The following is an 18,911-nucleotide window of genomic DNA, read 5'->3' as shown; positions in this document are numbered from 1 at the left end:
GGCAAGAGAAGTGCAGTGGTAGAGTCTAGGAACCCTGTACTTGATGGTCTCCTTGCCAATGGGACAGGTCATGGCATCAGACAGACAGAATGAGGACATATGTTGTTAGAAAATGTTTAATCCACTTACGTTTTTCCTTACTTTTCTTCTTTTTCTTTTGCAGCACAGAGGCAACCTTCTCCTCCTCCTCTTCCTCCTCTGCTCGCTTGTCACTTAAGAAAACTTCTGAAGGAGACCAAAGAAATGTTTTGTGGCAACAGACCGGCAAGCCTTTCTTTATAAACATACCAGTGCATTGCTCATGGTGTTTTAGGGGTGGCTGCGACACCTTAGTGACATTATGATGGTGAGTGGCTCGGAGGGAAACTTGCAGGGGATGGTATTCCCATGTATCTGCTGCCATTGCCCTTCTAGATGGAAGTGGTCATGGGTTTGGAAGGTTCTATCTAAGGATCTTTGGTGAATTTCTGCAGCACATCCTGTAGATGGCACATATTGCTGCTACTGAGCGTTGGCGGTAGAGGGAGTGGATGCCTGTGGATGTAGAGCCAATTAAGTAGGCTGTTTTGGCCTGGACAGTGTTGGAGCTGCACCCATCCAGGCAAGTGGGGAGCATTCCATCACACTCCTGGCTTGTGCCTTGTAGATAGTGGGCAGGCTTTGGGGAGTCAGGAGGTGAGTTACTTTCTGCAGTATTCCTAGCCTCTGACCTACTCTTGTAGCCAGTGTATTTATGCGGAGAGTCGAGTTGAGTTTCTTATTAATGGTAACCCCCAGGATGTTGATAGTGGGGGGATTCAGTGATGGTAACGCCATTGAATGTCAAGGGGCAGTGGTTAGATTGTCTCTTATTGGTGATGGTCACTGCCTGGCATTCGTGTGGCATTCGCCAGCTCAAACCTGGATACTTTCTTGTTAAATGTCTTTTTACATATCTTGTTGCATTTAAACATGGACAAGTTCAGTGTCTGAGAAGCTGCAAATGGTACTGGACATTGTGTAATCATAGAAGAATGTCCCCACTTCTGTATCACAACTCAATTTACCCACTATTTCTCAATATCCAAAAACCTTTCTTTCCATAGCCTTTTTCTTAAATCTTGCTCTGGTAATGTAGTTAACACAAAAAGACAGCTTTTTCCCCCAATATTCTCCATGGTAAAGCAGGGAGCATGGGACATGTAGGTCAAACTGAGTTGCACTGGGAAATGCTTTAGTGAAAGAGATGAGTTTCCAAAAAGAATTTGACAAATTGATGTTAGCTTGCTGCGATCAGGTTCAAACTCAAGGTCACTGTGCTGCTAATCCAACAGCTTGATCAGACTCAAGACGTTGACTCTGTTTCTGTGGATACTGCTGGGACTGTTCAGTTTCTCCTGCAATTTTTGTTTTTGTTCGTTACAAGTTTCCTTTCATCTGCAAACTTTGAAATTGTCCCCTGCACTTTAATATCTGGACTTTTTTTCATTCATTTTGGCTTTGTTTCTTTTATTTCTGCTTTTTTTAAAAATTTCAGTTTTGTAACCAAGTGTGTAACCAAGATGAATGGTGACTTTGTACACTCTTCACTGTACTCCTGTATTCCTACATTTGAGTACATGATAATAAAACCTAATTCTAAAATTAATCACTATGCTGCAATTTCTGAGAGTGTGCGTGTGCGCGTGCGTGTGTATGTGAAGTGTGCAACAGCTGATTACCAGTAATATCACATGCACTTCATAGAACCCCTACAGTGTGGAAGCAGGCCATTCAGCCCATCGAGTTCACATTCATTCTCAAACAGCATCCTACCCAGGCCCATCTGCTACTCCATCCCTGTAACTCTGCATTTCCCATAGCTAATCCACCAAGCCTGCACATCCCTGGACACTATGGGTAATTTAGAATCATAGAATCCCTACAGTGTGGAAACAGGCCCTTCAGCCCAACAAGTCCACACCGAACCGCAGAGCATCCCACCCAGACCCAGACCCATCCCCCTGTAACCCACCTAATCTACACATCCCTGAACACCATGGGCAATTTAGCACGGCCATTTCACCTAGCCTGCACATCTTTGGACTGTGGGAGGAAACCCACGCAGACACGGGGAGAACGTGCAAACTCCACACAGACAGTCGCCTGCGGGTGGAATTGAACCCAGGTCCCCGGTGCTGTGAGGCAGTAGTGCTAACCACTGAGCCACATAACTTGGTTATTTAAAAGGAAAGGGTTACCTTTATATGGTGCCTTTCATTGAAAGAGGATATCCCAAAGTGGTTTACAGCTGTGATGTCATTTTTAAGTGTGGTCACTGTTGTGGTATTTGAGCTACAAATACCAAAATGTGTTATTAACCAAAAGGTCTGCTTCTAGTTGTTGGGTCTAGGGATAGCCATTGGACCAGGATGCTAGCAAGCAATCATCTGCTCTTCTTTGAAATAGTACCAAAGGATCTTTATATCCACATGGTGGGGACAGATGAAGCCCTTGATTCAGTCTCACCCAAAAAGGAGCAGCTCTGACAGTGCAGTTCTCCCTCAGTAATGTCTTGATTCCCCATCTAGATCTTTCAACATAGAATCCCCACAGTGTGGGAGCTGGCCATTCGGCTCATTGCGTCACCATCCCATCCCCGTAACCCTGAATTTCCCACGGCTAATCCACCTAACCTACACATCCCTGGCACACTACTGGGAAATTTAGCATGGCCAATCCACCCTAACCTGCACGTCTTTGGACTGCAGGGTGAAACCGGAGCATCGGGAGGAAATTCCACGCAGAAATGGGGAGAACGTACAAACTCCACACAGTCGCCCACGGGTGGAATTGAACCTGGCTCTCTGGTGCTGTGAGGCAGCAGTGATAACCATTGAGCCACCGAGCTGCTCCTGCTCAAAGGAACAATGGAAGTCATTGAAAAGGTGGAAGCAGACCCGATTTCAAGTTTTGAAAAGCGCTTTCTCACCTTTCTCCTGACTTTTCTTCTTTTTCTTTTTCTTCTTCTTCTGAGGCAGAGAAGCAGCGTTCCCTTCTGTTCCTTCACTAAAAGCAGCTTTTCAGGAAAAAAGAAAGGGTTTGATAGCAGTAGTGTTACTGAGCAGTCAGGCAGTGAGCAATGTCAGGGGCCCCCACATTCTAACAATTGGGATCCAGTCAAATCCCTCTCCTATAATTCTCCCTTTTTCTCTACCAGACACCGCAAGTTGATTAGGCTATCAAAAAAAAAGAAGCATTTGTGATCCCAGCTTTTACAAAAGTAATGGAGTACAAATCCTGCTGGCTAATCCTCAGAGAGTACGGTGTCTCAATTCTGAGCCCAGTACTTTAGAAAGGATATCAAAGGGGAAAAGGACATATTGACATTGATTTGGTATTATCGAGGTTTGTTCCTGATGACCGGGGAGTCAAGAACCAGGAGTGGAATTCTCTGCCACAGAAAGCGGCCGAGGCCAAAACACTGAATGTTTTCAAAGAGTTAGATACAGTTGTTAGGACAAAAAGGATCAGAAGATATGGGGTGAAAGTGGGAACAGGGGACTGAACTGGATGAGCAGCTACTGTCATAGCAAAAGGCCTGCTCCTGCTCTTATTTACATTTTTTTGTAGGAAGCTTGGCAAGTTTTTCTTTCTCCCCATGCAGCAAATGGTATTAAGCTGGAACTCAACATCCAGGAGGTTGGGTGGAGTCAGAGACAATGAATGATTTCAAAAGGAAATTGGATGGGCACTTGAAAATAATGAACTTGCAGGGCTATGCAGACAGCAACAATGGAATGGGTCTGACAGGACCACTCCAAGCTGCCACCATCCTGACTACATCAGCTCTTTCTTCACTGTTGCTGGGTCAAATAGGGATGGTTTACTGGTATTATCACCAGTTATTATTCCAGAAACTCAGTAAATGTTCTAGGGACCCGGGCTGGAATCCCGCCACGACAGATGGTGGAATCTGAATTCAATAAAAAAAAAACTGCTGAATGCCACGAGACCATTATCAATTGTTGGAAAAACCCATCTGGTTCACTAACGTCCTTCAGGGAAGGAAACTGCCATCCTCACCTGGTCTGGAAACACATGACTCCAGGCCCACAGCTAATGTGATTTGACTCCCAATTGCCCTCTGAAATGTTGAGGGTTTGAGTGAAGATTTGTAGCTCGGGTGCTGGTTGTAGATGTTGGTGTGTTTGCGGAGCTGGGAGGTTTGATAGCAGACGTTTCGTCCCCTTACTAGGTGACATCCTCAGTGGTGTGGAGCCTCCTGTGAAAGGTTGTCGCCGTGTGCCGGTTCGAATTTATATGGCCTGGTTTCCGGTAGGTGCTGGCTCCAGTTGTCCATTGTAATGGTCGGTGTATCGGGTCTAATTCAATGTGTTTGTGGATGGAGTCCGCAGATGAATGCCAAGTCTCCAAGAATTCCCTGGCTGTCCTCTGTTTGGCTTGTTCTATGATAGTAGTGTTGTCCGAGTTGAAAATATGGTTTTTCTGGTCTGTGAATATTGAAACCAAGGACATTTGGTTGTGTTGTTTAGTTGCTAGCTGGTGTTCGACTTGGACAATACTACTATCATAGGACAAGCCAAACAGAGGACAGCCAGGGAATTCTTGGCAGCTTGGCATTCATCTGCGGGCTTCATACACAAACACATTGAATTAGACCCGATATACCGACCATTATAACGCACATCCAGAACTGGCACCTACTGGAAGCAGCAAAAAAACCTGACCATATAAATTCGAACTGGCACAAGACAACAGCGCTTCACAGGAGGCTCCACAGAACTGAGGCTGTCACCTAGTAAGGGGACAAAACGTCTGCTATCAAACCTCCCAGCTCGGCGAACACACTAACATCTACCCTCTGAAATGGTCCAGCGAGCCATTCAGTTGTACCAATCGCTACAAAGTCTCTTCAAGGGCATCAAGGGATGGGCATCAAGGGATGGGCAATAAATGCTGGCCAGCCAGCGATGTCCACATCCCACAAATGAATAGAAAAAAATCCTAGAGCTTCCTCCCTAATAACACTGTGGGTGTATCTATATCACATGGACTTCAGCAGTCGAAGCCATCATTTCAAAGGTACGTAGCGATGAGCTATAAATGCTGGCCTAGCTAATGTCACACTTCCTATTAGCGTTTCTTGGGATTCGTTCCTAGCATGTGGGTATCGCTTGTCTTGCCCATCTCATGATTAGTCTTAAAAATCTTCTGGTGCATTGCCGTATTGAAGTGTTGAAATTTGTGTGGATACCCACAATGCTGTTGGAGGGAATTCCAGGCTTTTGACCCAGTGACACAGTAAGGGCATGGCCAACGTTGTTCCAAGTCATGGTGGTATGTGAATAAGTATATGATTGAACAAACAGGCGATAAAGTGACTGAGCAGGAATAAACTATTTACTTACGTTTTTCTGTACTTTTCTTCTTTTCCTTCGTCGACACCTTGTCCTCCAGCTTGTCACCTTTGCTTTCCTCACTTAAAGCTGCTTTTTGAGAACAAAGCAATGAGTTTTCTGACAATAGTTGTGCTCAGCAAGGTGCACTCTAGCCCACAGTACTGGTGCCTCTTCCTGCACTTCCACCCCAACCTTTGTCACTGGTCCTGGCTTCTTACTGCCTCATTCTGCGCCTGGTAAAAATCTCCCACCTGGCCCCTTCAGTTCTGTTTGTGCCTTTTTCAAATCCGTCAAGGGTTCATCCTGTAACTTTCACAGAATCCCTACAGTGCTGAAGCAGGCCATTCAGTCCATCAGGTCCACACCGACCCTCTGAAGAGCATCCTATCCAGACCCACTCCCTTATCCTATGCCTGTAACCCTGCATTTCCCATGGCTAATCCACATCCCTGGACACCACGGGGCAATTTAGCATGGCCAATCTACCTTAACCTGCACATCTTTGGACTGTGGGAGGAAACCCACGCAGACGCGTGGAGAATATGCAAACTCCACACAGACCGGTGCCCAAGGCTGGAACCGAACCCGGGCCCCTGACACTGTGAGGCAGCAGCACTAATCACTGAGCCAGTGTGTTACCCAGTTTCCTTCACACCAGTGTAAGAAAATAATACTGCCAGGAACCTGGCGTAGTTAAAAACTATGAAGTGGCTCACCCGCGCAGACACGATGGGCTGAATGGCTTCCTTTGGTGCTGTACTATCTTGGTCAAGGCTATGTGTGCACAAGGTGTACCCCACTTTTGTTAAGGCAACTTTAAGTGGATTCGGAAAACAGCCAGAAACAATGAGAGGCAAAACTTTGTAATGGCGGCTTTGGAGAGGGTGCAGAGGAGATTCAGGAGAGTGTCACCAGGGATGAGCAATTATACATAGTCGTAGAGTTGTACAGCACGGAAACAGGCCCTTCAGTCCAACATATCCCCGATATCCTAATTTCATCCAGTGCCTTTGGCCAGCCTTTGGCCCATATCCCTCTAAATCAGTCCTATTCATGTACCCATCCAGATGCCTTTTAAATGTTGTTGTTGTACATGCTCCACCACTTCCCTCTGGCAACTCATTCCATACACGCACCACCCTCTGGATGAAAATATTGTCCTTTGCCTCCCTTTTAAATCTTCCCTTTCTCACCTTAAATCTATGCCCCCTAATTTTGGATTCCCCTACCTTGGGAAAGACCTTGGCTATTCACCCCATCCATGCCCCTCATGATTTTAAACACCAGTATAAGATCACCCCTCAGCCTCCAACGCTCCAGGGAAAATAGCCCCAGCCTATTCAGCCTCTCCCTATAGCTCAAACCCTCCAACCCTGGTAACATGCTTGTAAATCTTTTCTGAACCCTGTCAAGTTCAACAACATCGTTCCTATAGCAGGGAGACCAGAACTGAACACAATATTCCAAAAGTGGCCTGACTGATGTCCTGTACACAATGCGCTGAAAAATAAAGATGTAACACACTAAAGTAGATAGCAAGGACTGCAGATGCTGAAGTCAGAGTCAACACAGTGTGGAACTGGAGGAACACAGGTCAGGCAGCATCAGAGGAGCAGGAATTTCGACGTTTCAGGTCGGGACCCTTCAACACCAGTCCTGATGAAGGGTCCCGACCTGAAACGTCCTGCTCCTCTGATGCTGCCTGATCTGCCATGTTCCCCCACCTCCACACTGTGTTAACACACTAAAGCAGCTGGGGGTCGGAGGATATCTTGCTTAGATTGGGGAGAAGGCTAAGAATATATGTTAGCAGATAAAAATTAGAAGAAACTGTTTGCAATAACTGAAGAGGCGATAACCAGAGTACCTTTAAGTGGATTTGAAAAGAGACAGAAGTGATGGGAGGCGAAACTTTGTAATGCACTGAGCAGCTGAAATTTGGAATGATCCAGCTGGTAGAGCTGTGAAGAGAGGATTCAATAGCAACGTTCAGAAGAGAATTGGATAACTATTTGAAAGAAGATATGTTACAGGGATATGGGAAAAGGGGAGTGATATAATCTGGGTTGGAGTTCAATAGAGTCAAGGCTGAATCAACGGACTGAACAGCCACCTTCTGTGCTGTATTAATCTACGATTTCATTTTCTCTAACTTGACATTGGTGAGGCCACTTTTGAAATACTGCATATAATTCTGGTCTCCCTGCTGTAGGAAAGAAGTTGTGAAACTTGATAGGGTTCAGGAAAGAGTTACAAGGATGTTGCCAAGGTTGGACAGTCTGAGCTACAGGGAGAGTCTGAATAGGCTGGGGCTATTTTCCCTGGAGCGTCAGGGGCTGAGGGGTGACGTTATACCCGTGTTTAAAATCTTGAGGGGCATAGATGGGTGAATAGCCAAGGTTTTTTTCCCAGCGTAGGGGAGTCCAAAACTAGATGGCATAGGTGAGAGGGTAAAGATATTAAAGGGACCTATGGGATATTGTTTTCATACAGAGGGTGGTGCCTCTATGGAATGAGATGCCAGAGGAAGTGGTAGAGGCTGGTACAATTACAACATTTCAAAGGCATCTGGATGGGTCCATGAATAGGAAGGTTTAGAGGGATATGGGCCAAAAGCTGACAAATGGGGCTAGATCCATTTAGGGTATCTGGTCGGCATGACAAGTTGGGCTGAAGCGTCTGTTTCCGTGCTATACATGTCAATGATTCCGTGACACGTCTCCCTAAGGGCAATGAATTGACTGACTGAGCTTGGAGACCTGCCTAGCAAGATAGCCAGCGCTCTGTCTGAAGAGGGTCAGCCAGAGGCAATATCAAATCACAAGAAGGTTTATCCACTTACACTTTCTGCGTTTCCGTTTCTTCAGCTGGCGAAGTGAGGTTTCAGTGGCGCCTTCCACAACTTCTCCACCTTGCTCAGTCGAAGCAGCTTCCGAGGAAGAAACTAAATAAATTCCAACGATAGTGTCAGTGCCGTTTTCCTACCTTTTCTCCGCAATCCAGCACAGTCTTCCTGTTCAAATAACCATCTGACAAGTCATCATGCTCATTTGAACAGCTCTGGTCCCACGTTGGTGGCTTGAGCACAAATATTCAGGCTGACAGTGCTGATGGCGGTATTGAGGGAATGCTGTGGTTTTGAAAATGCTGGCTTTTAGCTAAATTGTTACACCAAGGTCCCACTTAGGTAGACATTAAAGACCCTTCAGTTATTATTTTGAAGAGGAGCAAGGGTGTTCTACAGGATAATTTTTTTTTTTTTATTAATTTGTGGGATGTGGGCGCCGCAGGCTGGCCAGCATTAATTGCCCATCCCTAGTTACCCTGGAGAAGGTGGTGGTGAACTGCTTTCTTGAGCCGCTGCAGTCCACAATGCCCTTAGGGAGAGAATTCCCTATTTTGACCCAGCAACAGTGAGGGAGGCTCGAAGGGGAACTTGAAGGTGGTGGTGTTCCTGTGCATCTGCTGCCCCTGTCCTTTGAGATGGAAGTGGTCGTGGGTTTGGAACGCGCTGTCAGAGGATCTTTGGCAAATTTCCGAAGTGCATCTTGCAGATAGTACACACTGCTGCTCCTGAGCATCAGTGATGGAGGGTGTGGATGCTTGTGGATGTGGTGCCAATCAAGCGGGCTGCTTTGTTCTGGATGGTGTCAAGCTTCATGAGTGTTGTTGGGGCTGCCCCCATCCAGGCAAGTGGGGAGTCAGGAGGGGAGTTACTTGCTGCAGGATTCCTAGCCTCTGATCTGTTCTTGTAGCCACTGCATTTATGTGGTGAGTCCTGTTGAGTTTCTGATCAATGATAACCCTCAGGATATTGATAGTTGGGGAGGGGGATTCACTATGGTAACACCATTGAATATCAAGGGACAGTGGTTAGATTGTCTATTATTGTTGATGACCAGTGCCTGGCATTTGTGTGGCGTGAATATTTACAGATTGAAACCTGGTGGCATGATGACATAAACAATGCGACATTAGTCCTCCTCAAGGTGTTGTGAACAGATGAGCTATATACACAAATAATGACAGTATCAGAGAATTGTTTCATTGTAGAACAAGGCCATTCAGTCCATCATGCCTGCACTGACTCCTGAATAGAGCATCTCACCTGGGCCATTGTTCCTTTTCAGACAACTATCTCACTCCCCTTTTAGAGCCTCGATGGACTGTGCCCACACCACACTCTCAGATAGCGCATTTCAGGCCCTAATCCCTCACCGCGTGAGAAAGATTCTTCTCATATCATTCTTGCTTCTTTCACTAACTCCTTCAAATCTGTGCCCCTCTTGTTGTTGATCGTTTTCGTGAGTGGAAACATTTTCTCCCTTTTTACACCGTCCAGCTGTGTTGCAATTTTGAATACTTTTGTTAAATCTCTTCTCAGAATTCGCTTCTCTGAGGATGACAGTCCCAAAGTCCTCACCCGGGAATCATTCTCATAAATCTCCTCTCTAGTCCCTCCACTGCTGACACATCCTTCCTGGAGTCCCCACGTTCCCAGAATTGGGTATAACCCTCCAACTGAGGACAAACTGGTGTCCTATGAAGAACCAACATAACCTCCTTGCTCTTTGACCCTATCAATGCAGTTGGGATGGGAGGGCCGAGAAACTGGCTATACAGAGTCACCTGCTGGCTAGAGTCTTCAACTATACCATGGGAGCTGACAAGAGTAAAACCGAATGGGAAATATGACTGGAAATGTACACGATGTGAAGCAGCGACAAACGCTTTCTCTCTCTCTTTTTCCACTCTGATAAAATCAGCTTTTGCTTTGCGTATCTGAAGTTGGCAGCCATGGAGAGTTAACGAGCTGAGAATTGTAACATGCATGCAGCTTGTTCCAATGCTGTCTACATATAGTACAGTGAGTGTACCATAGCCAAGTTAGCAGGTGACAGAAAAATATGGGCAGTCCTCTGGTTGTGAATGGGTTCCGTTCTTGAGCCCGTTCCCAAGTCAATTTGTACACAAGTCGAAACACGATGCAGTACAATATAAAGTGGCTGCTTGTAACTGCGCGGATTTCAAATCTTTAACGTTACTCCCTGCTCGTAAGTACAAGCATTCAGATTTCAGAACTTCGTGAATAGGGTGGCTGGGAAGGCAAGTGATGACAATGACACTCACAGTCTTCAGAGGGATATAAACAAGTTAAGCAAGTGGATGAAAGCTTGGCAGATGGAGTATAATGTGGAAAATATCAGGTTATGCCCTTTGACACGATGAATATAATAGCTGAATATTATTTAAATAGAGAAAGACTGCAGAAAGCTACAGCACAGAGGGATTTTGCATGAATCACAAAAAGCTAGTATACTTCAGTTCAGCGGGTGAGAGGCAAGGCAAATGGAATGTTGGGCTTCTGTTCAAAGGGAGCAGAATATAAAAACAGGAATATCTTGCTAAAACTATACAATGCACTAATTAGATCACATCTGGAATGCAGTGAACAGTTTTGGGCTCCTTATATAAGGACAGACAGACTGTCTTTGGAGACAGTTCACAGAAGTTTCACTTGGCTGATACCAGGTATGGACAGACTGTCTTGTTGAGGAAAGATTGAGTAGATTGGCTTGTACTCATTGGAGTTTAGAAGAATGAGAGGCAAAGCTGTTAAAACACACAAAGGTACTTAGGGGACTTGGCTGGGGAGATGCTGAGAGGTTATTTCCCCTTGTGGGAGAGTCTAGGACCAGAGGGCATCATCTCAGAGTAGGGTCTCCCAGATGGGACAGAAATGAGGAGGAATTTCTTCTCTGAGGGTAGTCAGTCTGGGGAATACTTTATCACAAACGGCTCTCAAGGCTGGGTCATTAAGTATATTCAAACTAAAACAGACAGATTATCAGTAAGGATACCAAGGGTTATGGGGGAGAAAGCAGAGAAGTGGAGTTGAAGATTATGAGATCAACCATGATCTCACCGGTGATAAAGCAGATCCGATGGGCAGATAGCCTACTTCTGCTCCTATGACTTATATAATCATAAATCCTTACAGTTTGGAAACAGGCCATTTAGCCCATCGACCATCCGAGGAGCATCTCAACCAGACACACCCCCCTACCCTATCCCTGTAACCCTGCATTTCCCATGGCTAATCCACCTGGCTTGCACATACCTGGACACAATGGACAATTCAGCATGGCCAATCCACCTAACCTGCACATCTTTGGACTGTGGGAGGAAACCCATGCAGACACAGGGAGAACGTGCAAACTCCACAGATCCCAAGGGAACTGAGCCCGGGTCCCTGGCGTTGTGAGCCAGCAATGCTAACCACCGATAGACCATATCAGCAAAATATCTGCAAGTGTCAATTTACATACTTATCTCCCGATGTCTTTTCTTCATCTTCTGACGTGCAGATACTTCCACCTCCTCTGTTTTCTCAGCTTTTTGATGAATGAATGTACAATTAGTGGCAATAATAAATCCCCTGGTCCTACACGAGAGCCGGACTTTGTCAACTCCTCCCATCTATACCCACAGGTCATGCTAGCAAGAGGAATACCACTGGTCAGTCCTCAAGAGTTCAAAGCCCAGCTAAAATGCTAGCCCTGGGACACAGAGACCAATTGTACTGTACATCCACTCTTACCTCCAACCAGTAAACTTGGTCCAAATTGGGATTTGAATCTGGTGCAGGGTTATTTTTGGAGCAATGAATTGTGAACTTTTCATTCTTGGGTTGCTGGCAAGCCCTGCCGAGGTGAACCAGCAGCTAATTTAGACTTCTAACCCTAACTTGAGAATTTCAGGTGGAGTGGGAGAGGTCTGCCTTCCTTAAAACTGTGTATAAAGGAGAATAACCACGCTACTGGCAGGGAGCATGAAGGATGAAGAATCACTAGGCCTTCCCACAGGAACATACTGGGCAATCAAATAAATTGCTTAGTAACCTTAGCAAGGTTGTCCCTGTTTGAGGTTAGAACTAGCAATTGATGAATCCCCTAAACATTTGGAATAATTAATATCTACACAGTTTTATTTCATTTGTTGATATAATGCAGATGTTGCTGGTTAGCCTAGCACTTGTTAACCACTCCTAACAGAGGGCTTTTGTGGCACAACGGTATAGTGCCCGTACCCCTGGACTGGGGGCTCCAGGTTTAACTCCCACCTATCTCAGAGGTGCGTAATAACATTTCTGAACAGGTTGATTAGAAAGATAGGTAAAATAAAAAAAAACACACCCCTAATTGCCCAGAGGGTCAACACTATGGCTGTGACTCTGGACTCCTGTGGAGGTCTGAGCAGTTAAGAATGGCAGATTTCTCCTCCCTGAAGGACATTAGAGAGCCAGACGGGTTTTTATAACCATTGACAGTGGTTACATGGTTGCCATTAGGCTAACCATTTTTAAAAAATTATTCTTTTTTTTCAAAAAAATTAATTTTACTATCTGCCACGGTGAGAATCAAACCTACACTGAGCCTATCGACATTAGGTTGGATTCTGGATTAGCAGTCCATCTGGTAAAGGGTGAAGCAAGATCTCGCCTGGCTTCCACATCAGTTTGTTTACACTCATCCCTACAGCATACGTGATGGCTACATTTCCCATCCACAGTCCAGGTTTTCCCAGGTGGAATCTGGTTCTCATAGATTTTAACCTAACCTGTTCAGACAAGTTATGACATACCTCCAGGACAGCTAGGGCTTGAACCTGGGCCGTCTGGTCCAGAAGAAGGGGAACTACCGTTACTCCACAATACCCTAAAAGAGCTGGTGCCCCAATCTTTTCCCAGCTTGCATGTGCTGCTTTTAAATCACAACTAGAGCACGCAGATATACACTTTCAGTTGACACAGTTGTACCACGAGCTGGCATGATGGGCTGAATGGTCTCCTTCCAAGTATTGATGGCTCAGCCAGTTTGACAGCGTTTTCACTGTCTTCTTGATGTGCATGGGCCTGTAGCACAAGCTACACTGACAACTGTCGGCCATTTTCTGAGCCAGAACCAGAGTGCACTCTGGGTGTTTGCTGGGGAGTGATGAGTTCAGTAGAAAGAGGGCAAGAAAAGTACAGATTGGCTTCAGGAATAAATGATGTGTACCTACTTTGTTCTCGTTTTTTCTTCCTTCTTTTTATCAGAGACACTGGCTCCTGCTTGTTTTTCTTAGTCAATGTGGCTTTTGGAGAACAAAAAGTGAAGAACTGAGTAACGATGGAACACACTCCAGTAAAGAGCAAAAAGACTCGCCAAATCACAGAACAGTTATGGCACAGCAGGAGGCCACTCAGCTCCTCACGTCTGTAGCGGCTTTCTGCAATGGCAACTCAGCTAGTCCCACCCTCTGCCACTTATCTGTAGCTCTGGCCGGCCAATTATACAGATTTACACAGCGGCTGTAAAATTCTTAGTTACAAAGCAGTTTTCAGCTGGCGTCACACTTTTGAAAGAAAAACAGAAATTGCTGGAAAAGTTCAGCAGGTCAGACAGCATCTGAGAAATCAGAGTTAACTTTTCGGGTTGAGGGACCCTTCCTCAGAACTGATGGCAGCTAGGAAAATGTTGGTTTGTACGCAGAAGACAGAGTGGACAGAGGGGTTAAGGAGTAAGTGATAGGTGGGGATAGAGCCCAAAGAGAAAGAAGAACAGCTAGACAGACAAAGGAGTGGATAATGATCTGGCTAGGAGAGTGAATGGCTGTTAATGAGGACTGTTAGCGGCTAACAACGGGTTGCGTGTAATAGCAAACCCTGTGATAACAAGGCCTGGTGTGTGTGGGTTGCAGGTAAAAACATGGGAGAGCTCAAGCCCTAAAAAGTTGTTGAACTCGGTGTCGAGTCCAGAAGGCTGCAGAGTTCCCAAGCAGAATATGAGTTGTTGTTCTTCCAACTTTGGCTGAGCTTCGCTGGGACATGGCAGCAGGCCTGAGACACAGATGTTGGCCACAGTTGTGTTGAAGTGGCAGGCAACTGGAAGCTCAGGATCGTCTTTGACATCAGAACTCAGGTGTTCTGCGAAGCGGTCACCCAGTCTACACTTCAGTTCCCCAATGAACAGGAGACCACATTGTGAGCAGCAAATGCAGTAGACAGACCGAGTGAACTTCTGGAGTATTTGAATCAAAACCCAGCAGCCAACTCGCATACTGCAAGCTGTTTTCAGATACTGGTTCAGACACAAACGTGGTCACGTCATGTCATGTCATGGGATCTCGCACGTCCGTCTGAGCTGACAATGTCTTCTCTGAAAGACGGCACCTCCAGCAGCGCGGCACTCCTCTCTGTATCACACTGTGACTGTCACCCCAAGTTCTGTGCTCAGGTCCACCAGGCGAGACCCAAACCCACAACACCGAGGCTCGGAGACTAGTCGGCTACTAGTCAGCTTCAAGGGACCCCAAGATCGAGAGAACTAGCTGCTCTGTCCCTCTCATCACCAAATTTGCCGGCACATTCAACTGTGGTTCTCGAATGCTGCTGTAACGACGCCACGTACGTACTTGTTTTCTGAATGTTGCTTTTCTTTGCCGGGCACAGAATCGAGGCCTCCCCGTCAGCATCCTTAAGCTTTCGTTTCCTACCCTTGACAACTTTTAAAACAAACATTCCACATATCAAACAAACGAACAAGCTCGCTTGCGGGAAGAATGCAAGGATTGAACGTTGACTAAGACTTTTGAACTTACCGGCTACCGGCTTCGGAATCTGCAGGGGTCTGCGTATCCGCAGGGCACGGCCCAGCAAATCTTCCCCGTTGTATTTCAGCGCTCGGCTTGTGTCCTTGCCAGACAGGAAGGTTACGAAGCCACGTTTTCTGAGGCGCAGGGAAGAGAGGAAAAACACAAGAGTTTGGGATAGGGAGACAGAAGAATTCATCATGGTACGGCAGAAGATGAAAATCAACAAAAACAAAATTATAATATGCATTTTTCAAAAATCAGATTTTTGGCTGTTTCTCGACCTTGTTCTCATCTGATGGAAAATCATTCCTGTCCCGGGCACCGCACGGACCGACTATTTGGCCTCAGAAAGCATCAAGTGCGGCTTTGGTGGCAGCAGCATCATGCCTCAGAATTAGGAGGTCAGGGCTTCAGATCCACTCTAGAGACTTGGGCAGATAATCCAGGCCAGTGCAGTGATGGAGGAAGTTACTCGGATGAGGCCTTTAACTGCAGCCCTGTCTGCTTCTTCAGGCGGATGTCAGAGATAAAACTGGACCTATTATAGAATCATAGAACCCCTACAATGCAGAAGCAAGCCATTTGGCCCATTGAGTCCATACTGACCCTCAGGAGAGCATCACACCCAACTACACCCCCCCCACCCTCTATTCTTGTTATCCTGCATTTCCCGTGGCCTATCCACCTAACTGCACATGTTTGGACTGTGGGAGGAAACCCATTCAGACACGGGGAAAACGTGCAAACTCCACACAGTCGCCCGAGGGTGGAATCGAACCCGAGTCCCCGGCACTGTGAGGGGACCCCAGCAGCGCTAACCACTGAACTACCATGTTGTCCTATTGGAAGAGAGAGTTTTGCAGCATGCCTTGGTCAAGAGTGACCATTGTAACCTACACCTAGAGTTGAGGATCTGGTCATTTGCAGGAAACTTTTTGTACACAAGCAAACACATTTCATACATTACAATCATGTCTACACTTCATAAGCACATAGCTCGTTGTAAAAATGGTTTGCAATCACCGGTGGTCTTGAAAAGCAATTATTGTAAAAGTAAATCATTTTCTTTCCCTTCCCTGGTGCTGCTGATGCTAACTGCAACATACCAAAACCACATCTTTGCTACGATCAACCTTGTTCTAATGCATAAGCTGGTCTTGCTCCTCTTGATGCAAGATCTCTTTTGTTTGTGCAGAGCTCCTCCATCAATTGTAATTCCAGTTATCAAGAGCAAGGAGGTTAGGATGGAGCTGTAGATAACATTAGTTAGGCCACATCCAGAGTACTGTGCGCAGTTCTGGTCACCACACTGTAGGAAGGATGTGACTGCACTGGAGAAAGTGCAGAAGAGATCCAGCAGGATGTTGCCTTGGCTGGAGTGGTTCTCTGACTGAGGTGTACAAAATTCTGAGGGGCATAGACAGTGTGGATCGGGAAAATTACATGTAAGGTTTAGGAAGCTAAAATCGGACAGGGCCCGTGAGGAATTAAAGAAAGCAGGAAGGAACTCAAGCAGGGAATTAGGACAGCAAGAAGGGTCCATGAAATGGCCTTGGCAAGTAGGGTTAAAAAGAATCCCAAGGCATTCTATACATACATTAAAGAGGATAACTTAAGGAGAAGGTAGGACCACTCAAGGATAAAGGAGGGAACTTATGCTTGGGATAAGAGAATGTGGGTGAGATCCTAAATGAGTACTTTGCGTCAGTATTCACCCAGGAGAAGGATATGGAGAATAGTGAGATTTGTGTGGATCATGCTAGTATGCCACGGCATTATGAGATCAAGAAAGAAGTGGGGTTGGATCTCTTGAAGAGCATTAAGGTGGATAAATCCCCAGAGCCTGATGTAATCTACCCCAGGTTATTGAGAGAGGCAAGAGAGGAGATTGCTTGAACAAGATCTTTGTATCCTTGTTAGGCACTGGAGAGGTCCTGGAGGACTGGCGAGTAGCTAATGTTGTTCCTCTGTTCAAGAAGGGAAATAGGGATAATCCAGGAAACTACAGACCAGTCAGGCTCACATTGGTGGTTGGGAAGCTATTGGAGAAAATTCTTAGGGATAGGATTTACGCCCATTTGGAAAAACATGGCCTAATTAGGGACAGTCATCACGGCTTTGTGCTGGGCAGGTCATGTCTTACTAACTTGTTTGAATTTTTTGAGAAGGTGACAAAGGTGATCGACGAGGGTAGAGCATGGGATGTTGTCTATATAGATTTTAGTAAGGCTTTTGACAAAGTCCCTCATGGTGGGCTCATTCAAAAGATTAAGATGCATGAGATCCATGGTGGCTTAGCCGCATGAATTCAGAATTGGCTTGCTCATAGAAGGCAGAGGGTGGAAGGCTGCTCTTCAGGCTGGAGGTCTGTGACTAGTGGTGTTCTGCAGGCATCCACACTGGGACCTCTGCTGTTTGTGATATATATAAATGACTTAGATAAAAATGTAGATGGGTGGGTTAGTAAGTTTGCAGATCGGTGGAGTTGTGGATAGTGTAGAAGGTTGTCAAAGGATACAGCTGGATATAGATCAGTTGCAGATATGGATGGGGAAATGGCAGATGAGTTTAATATGTGCAAGTGTGAGGTGCTGCACTTTGGGAGATCAAATGTTATGGAAAGGTATACAGTTAATGGCAGGACTCTGAACAGCATTGATGTACAGAGCGATCTTGGGGTTCAAGTCCATAGTTCCCTGAAAGTGGCCACTCAAGTAGATAGGGTGGTAAAGAAGGCATGTTTGTCTTTATTGGTCGGGGAATTGAGTACAAGAGTCAGAATGTCATGTTGCAGCTTTCAAAGACTTTGGTTAGGCCACACTTAAGAGTACTGCGGTCTATTCTGGTCGCCACATTACAGGAAGGATGTGGAGGCTTTGGAGAGAGTGCAGAAGAGATTTACCAGGATGCTGCCTGCAGGAGAGGGTATGAACTATAAGGAGAGGCTAGAAAAACTCACATTGTTTCCTCTGGAGCGGTGGAGGCTGAAGGGAGACTTGTTGAAGTCTATAAAATAATGAGATGCATAGATAGGGTTGACGGTCAGAATCTTTCCCAGAGTGAAATGTCTAAAACTAGGGGTATGCACTTAAGAGGGGGCAAGTTCAAACGAGATATGAGGGGCAAGTTTTTTTTTTTAAACACAGTGTGGTAGGTGTCTGGAATGTGCTGCCAGGCATGGTGATGGAGGCAGGTATGACTGGGGCATTTAAGAGACTTTTAGATAAGCACATGAATATGCAAGGAATGGAGGGATACGAACCAAGGGCAGGCAGAAGGGATTAGTTTGATTTGGCGTCGTGTTCGGCACAACATCGTGGGCTGAAGGGCCCCTTCCTGTGCTGTACAGTTCTATGCTTTTCGTAGGGGGGTAAATAGCCAGGGGGCACAGTGTGAAGGTAAGGAACAGGGGATTTGAGGAAGGAGTTTTCCACTCAGGGGATGGTGGGTATTTGGACCTCACTGCCTGAAAAGGTGGTAATGGGCAGGAACCTTCACGACATTTAAAAACTTACTAGATGAGCCTTGAAGTGCCAGACCGTACGAGGCTACAGGCCATGTGCTGGAAAATGGGATTAGAATAAACTATTGTCTAATGACTGACATGGATACAATGGGCCAAAGGGCTGTACGAGTGTGACTGAAATGGAAACTCATGGCACAGTGATAATGCCCCTACCTCTACGCCAGGAGATCAAGGTTCAAGCCTGAACAGATTGATTAAAACATAATTAAAGGGGGAAACAGAAGACACCAAGTGCACTGCTTCCTAAATTTCTTTCTTCAGTGTGACCCCAGACCTGCTGGGAACTGGCTGGATGTAAATTCGGAGAATGTGGGTGGGGAACAAGAATGGGTCACTGACAGTGCAGGAGGAGGGACGGTGACGGTAGA

The 18,911-nt window shown here is 46.0% G+C and overlaps 1 protein-coding gene across 17 annotated transcripts in view; it reads right to left on the bottom strand.

The window, feature by feature from the left end:
• LOC109910522 (nucleolin-like) overlaps positions 1-18,911 on the bottom strand; it is an 89,027-nt gene that overhangs the window by 18,572 nt on the left and 51,544 nt on the right. For 9 of the 17 annotated variants that reach the window (XM_048620124.1, XM_048620116.1, XM_048620121.1 and 6 more), the window contains 8 exons: positions 15,024-15,151; positions 14,838-14,927; positions 13,446-13,517; positions 11,711-11,776; positions 8,224-8,325; positions 5,391-5,471; positions 2,951-3,037; positions 130-225 (listed from right to left, as the gene is read on the bottom strand). In XM_048620124.1, the coding sequence (XP_048476081.1) occupies positions 130-225; positions 2,951-3,037; positions 5,391-5,471; positions 8,224-8,325; positions 11,711-11,776; positions 13,446-13,517; positions 14,838-14,927; positions 15,024-15,151 (722 nt within the window). The remainder of the gene's footprint in view (positions 1-129; positions 226-2,950; positions 3,038-5,390; positions 5,472-8,223; positions 8,326-11,710; positions 11,777-13,445; positions 13,518-14,837; positions 14,928-15,023; positions 15,152-18,911) is intronic. The other 8 variants (XM_048620117.1, XM_048620120.1, XM_048620123.1 and 5 more) reach the window with 8 other exon arrangements.

Source organism: Rhincodon typus, chromosome 45 (assembly GCF_021869965.1).
Source record: "Rhincodon typus isolate 14 chromosome 45, sRhiTyp1.1, whole genome shotgun sequence".
In the NCBI taxonomy this organism is placed as follows: domain Eukaryota; kingdom Metazoa; phylum Chordata; class Chondrichthyes; order Orectolobiformes; family Rhincodontidae; genus Rhincodon; species Rhincodon typus.
This window is presented reverse-complemented; position numbering and strand designations above follow the sequence as displayed.